This window comes from Anopheles coustani, chromosome 3 (assembly GCF_943734705.1).
Source record: "Anopheles coustani chromosome 3, idAnoCousDA_361_x.2, whole genome shotgun sequence".
Taxonomy (NCBI): domain Eukaryota; kingdom Metazoa; phylum Arthropoda; class Insecta; order Diptera; family Culicidae; genus Anopheles; species Anopheles coustani.
Window position 1 is genome coordinate 22,751,223 of NC_071288.1, and position 4,397 is coordinate 22,755,619.

Below are 4,397 nucleotides of genomic sequence, written 5' to 3' on the forward strand. Positions count from 1 at the left end.
TTTTTCTTCGATGTGATGTTTAGCAGTGTTCAAACATTTTCCTTCCCCGCTCGTGAACGCCGTGGGTAACCGCGGGCTGTCCCTTATTTTCCCCCACCAAGCGAAAAAGGGAAAAGTTTGGCGTCCTAATGGGGATAATGGAAAACATGTTGCTCGTGATTGATTTGTCAACACCGAGATTGATTGAGCGATAGTTGCGTCTGCGTTGTTTCTGGGGCTGCGGAGCGAATTGTTTTGCAAACATTTTTTGTTGTACTTTGCAAACTTATCCGGCGTGCATTTCATCTTCTACTTTTCTGAAAAAAAAAACGGGCCGCGATTCGAAGGTCGGAACAAAATTAATTACCGACTCATCTGGAGCCGGTGGTTGCCGTCTACCGTTTAATTATCAGTTTACGGACGCACGAAACGGGAGTGTAATTAGCTAAAAGCTCCAAAGTGTCATGACATCGGCATCGGACTCGGTAAAAACCATCAAACTGCGCGTTTAGACCCATCGTTGCCATCACGAAATAGTAAACTATAAATACCTAACGCATCGGCCATTGTCAAAGTCAGTCGTTGGTGGAAATTCATCTACGACGTGGTGAAAACCAATCTCACTTCGAAGAATCAAATCCTACAATCTTGCGTTTGCCTTGTGTTTCGTTTTCTCGGAAAATCGGTTGCGAAAAAAGCAATGTTTTCGGTAGGGTTTGTTTGTGCAGCCATCGGGTGTTTGTGTTTGGTAATCGCCGACACGACGCCACGCCGTGATGCACAATACCCTCCGCCCGAGCTGCTCGAAGCCATGAAGCCGATTCACGACACTTGCGTGGCCAAGACGGGAGTAACGGAAGGTGAGTTATGTTTCTGGGAAACATTTTTGGCACTTTAGCTTGATTTGCATGATTTTTGGTTTGGAGAAAATTTCCTCAACAAGCGAATGTAGAATGATAAGGATTTGTAAGATTTTCTCAAGTTTTATAAAGTTCCAATGAATCATCTTTTTTCATTCTTCTTGGACAATCTCAATCGGCTTCTGTTCCATGAATCGTACTGAATCTTTTCTCATTTGCACGCACACCCCCTTTCCGCAGAGGCGATCAAAAAGTTCAGCGACGAAGAGATTCACGAAGATGAAAAGCTCAAGTGCTACATGAACTGCCTGTTCCACGAGGCCCAGGTGGTCGACGACAACGGCGACGTGCACCTGGAAAAGCTGCACGACATGCTGCCGAACTCGATGCACGACATCGCGATGCATATGGGAAAGCGGTGCCTCTATCCGGAGGGTGAGACCCTCTGCGACAAGGCGTTCTGGCTGCACAAGTGCTGGAAGCAGTCCGACCCGAAGGTATGGTACCCGACCGTCAACTTCGGCCGTCCGGAAAAAAGGGGTTTTTGCGAAGGGCGCCAGTTGATCGACCCTCGGTGCGATTCGCAATAATTTCTTTACGGCGGCAAGTTTTTAATTGAAAAAGTTTAACTTTTAATTGCATCCGGCCAACCCGCCTGGCCTGCCCTGCTCGTAACGGTGGGGAATATGACCCCGGTTCCGTGGCCGAGCACGACGATTCGCCGGGATTCTGGGGCAGCGCCATCGCTCGCGGAAAAGCCGGATGGATTCGGAATTAAAATTCATTCATTCGACTGTTCTGCTTTCTTACGCCCTCCTTTCATTCCTTTTCTTTCCGCAGCATTATTTCCTAGTGTAAGCGGTTGCTTTCTTACTGTGTCCGGATGAAACCGAAGTACCGCCAGAGTGCGATGCACGGTTTTACGATCATCCCCGCAGATGGTAGGAAGAGACGTGGAGACCTCGGTGCACCACTTTGGCGAACCATGGTCAACTGTGAGCCGCTCTACCGCAAACGCCGGCCAGCAGACATCAACGCTCGCGCTTCGGAATAGTAATTAACCCGCTTCTTATTCTCGCCCTTTTACCGCACTGCACATGTAGTAATAAAAAAGAGCCCAAAAACCTTTGACTAACCTCAACCTTGCTCAAAGAAACCATTTAACGTCTCCAGCTGGCACTGCTTTCCTCGATGCGGGCTTGAAAGCTGCCGTCGAAGAAAAAAAAAGCGAAAGCGAATGCTGTCGGAATGGGAAAAATTCAAAATTTCCACCTCAAACTTTCAATCCCACTCCCTGCTTACCCTCTTCCTCTCGCTAGTTTTGCTGGTTTTAAAACCTGCGGCCAAACCGAGCTGTGGGTTGCAATAAAAGATCAGCTAAAAAGTCAAAAACTGCAAAAATAAAACGAGTTCAAGAACTTACCGAGCAGGAAACAAAAAAAGCCCAAAGAAATGCAGCACGTAGCTTTCGCGTACCCGAACGCCCATTGACGAACAGGCGGAAGAGAAACTATAATCAGACCGTATTTTCTTTTAATTACATTCGGGAAAAAACTTTCAACAAGTCTTCGGCGGACTTTGTCCTTGCCCGGTTGGGGCTTGCATAGTGTTGGGGTTTACTTTTTACTTTACTACACTTTTCTATCGCTCCTTCCACTCACTTGAAGTTTTGTAATTGGCGCCAGGATGAAGTGGAAGTGGATGGGCTTAGAAAACATTCCGGTGCAAACCTCGCCTAGGATATGGGCAAGCGACGCTCATCGCGGCGGGATCCCTTTAAGGTCTAATTACAGACGGTTTTTCCTGCAATGGATCGTCCGCGGTGCTAGCCAAAAGTCAAACCGTAACAACCGTATCAGCAGAAAATGAAAGAGTGTATCCATGAAATGATTTACTGACACGTTATTATTCCACCTGGAGCGACTGAGGATAGCAAAGTTCTTTTTTACCGCTCCTCTGCTCGCACAAGCAACACTTTCGAACTTAATTTTCTCCTCTGTCAGTCGCAGAAGAGCTAGGAAACATTGTAATAAAACAGAAAAAAAAAATACATTTCCATGCTTCCTGGTGTGACAAGAGCTCGTCGTTGTTTCATCGAGAATTTTGCACGAAATGTTGTGATGCATCGAGAAAACCCTGGAGTTCGTGACAGGTTGTCTCCGGAGCGCGGCACCGGAATGGGAAAACGATGCGAATAACAACAGACAGAGCAACGGTCGGGTGGTCACCAACCTTCCCTCCCCTCCTGGAGAAAGTCGAAAGGCAGGAAATGCAAAACAGTTTTCGCGATGTCAGTCACAAATCTACCCGGTAGGTAATTAACCGTTTCTTTCCATTGCTCCCATTCCGGTTCGGACACGCCTCCAGGTAGGATGCCGACGCTAGGGCGCTTGCCTGGCTAATGCTTTTAGCGAGCAATTAAAATCGCTAATTAAGTGACAGTTCATTTTAAAACGTGTAAGAAGCTTTTGTTTCCTCCGGCCGGCTGCCACCCGACGCTACAAGGAAATGGTACGGAAAAGATTTAATTACTTTGGGAGCCGGTGCAAAGTGAGACGTACCTATCTATTTTCGAAGGGATGCTAATGTTTAAGAAAAACATATTTACAAGATAATATTACTGAATCCCATTGTGTCTGGTACAAAAGGCCAAACTTGAAAGTAATGAATTCCTTGTAAATGATGATTTAAAAACAAAAATAATCCTTCCAAACAACCGGCGCTTATAGTCTTATGAGAAGAAAAGCCAGAATTTCTCAGAAATTGTAAAAAGTAACAAGAACCATTTACTCAAAAGCGCTCCAAAAGGCCCCGGACGATCTTTGTGCTCCAGACGAAGTTAGCGCAAATGGGATGATCGAATTTCAATCCGACATTGGCCATTGTCTTCCAGCTCGCGTGGCAATCCTTCGGCTCGGCACCCATCCGGTACATCCGGCGACGCATAACCATTAAAGGAATTATTGTTCAGGATGGAATAAACATAAAATCCAACGGGATCCGTCTGCTGCAGCGCGGCATTAGCTCACTTCGGTCCTGGAGGTTGAGGCTGGCGATAAAAGAGACGCCCTTGTTATGCCTCTGGACATTTTCTAACGACAGAGAAAAATGCCGGCACGAAACAGTTTTTCCACACACACACACACACACACACACACACACACACACACACACACTTAAACACGTACGCTCATACGTTTTCTCGGCAGTCGAAAATAAACCCAGTCATCATCGCCATCATCGGCATTATCGTTTCGCGTACGTATCCTTTTTTTCCTATTCGACTCCACTACCCATTCGTTTGGTATAAGTCATTCCATCGTTCCATATTTGTCTATTCTCGCTCTATGACACTCTTCTCTTCGGATATTCTTGCTTCACTTTTGCGTTAGAAGATACATTTCACCATATAGTTCATTTTACTATATCATCGCTCGTGGCCCAGAAATAAACGAGGAAAATCGTGATCTTGCACATCAAAATTCAATTTCTCTAAGAGCTTGTCCTTCTGTCTTTCCCTTTGATTCGTTGACGTCTTGTTGCTGCCGGTTCTGCAGG

General features: G+C 46.1%; 1 protein-coding gene across 1 annotated transcript; it reads left to right on the plus strand.

Annotated features, from left to right (window-relative positions):
- The first annotated feature begins 679 nt into the window (after positions 1-679).
- Positions 680-1,697, plus strand: LOC131259423 (general odorant-binding protein 83a-like). Its single transcript, XM_058260920.1, has 3 exons — positions 680-839; positions 1,080-1,336; positions 1,680-1,697. The coding sequence occupies exons 1-3, from the start codon at positions 680-682 to the stop codon at positions 1,695-1,697; spliced, it is 435 nt and encodes a 144-aa protein (XP_058116903.1).
- Positions 1,698-4,397: the final 2,700 nt, after the last annotated feature.

Excerpts from the sequence above, each read along its gene's own strand:
- LOC131259423 (XM_058260920.1), top strand. The coding sequence starts at position 680 with ATGTTTTCGGTAGGGTTTGTTTGTGCAGCCATCGGGTGTTTGTGTTTG. Across the intron at positions 840-1,079 it reads CAAGACGGGAGTAACGGAAG|AGGCGATCAAAAAGTTCAGC; the intron begins GTGAGTTATGTT and ends CCCTTTCCGCAG.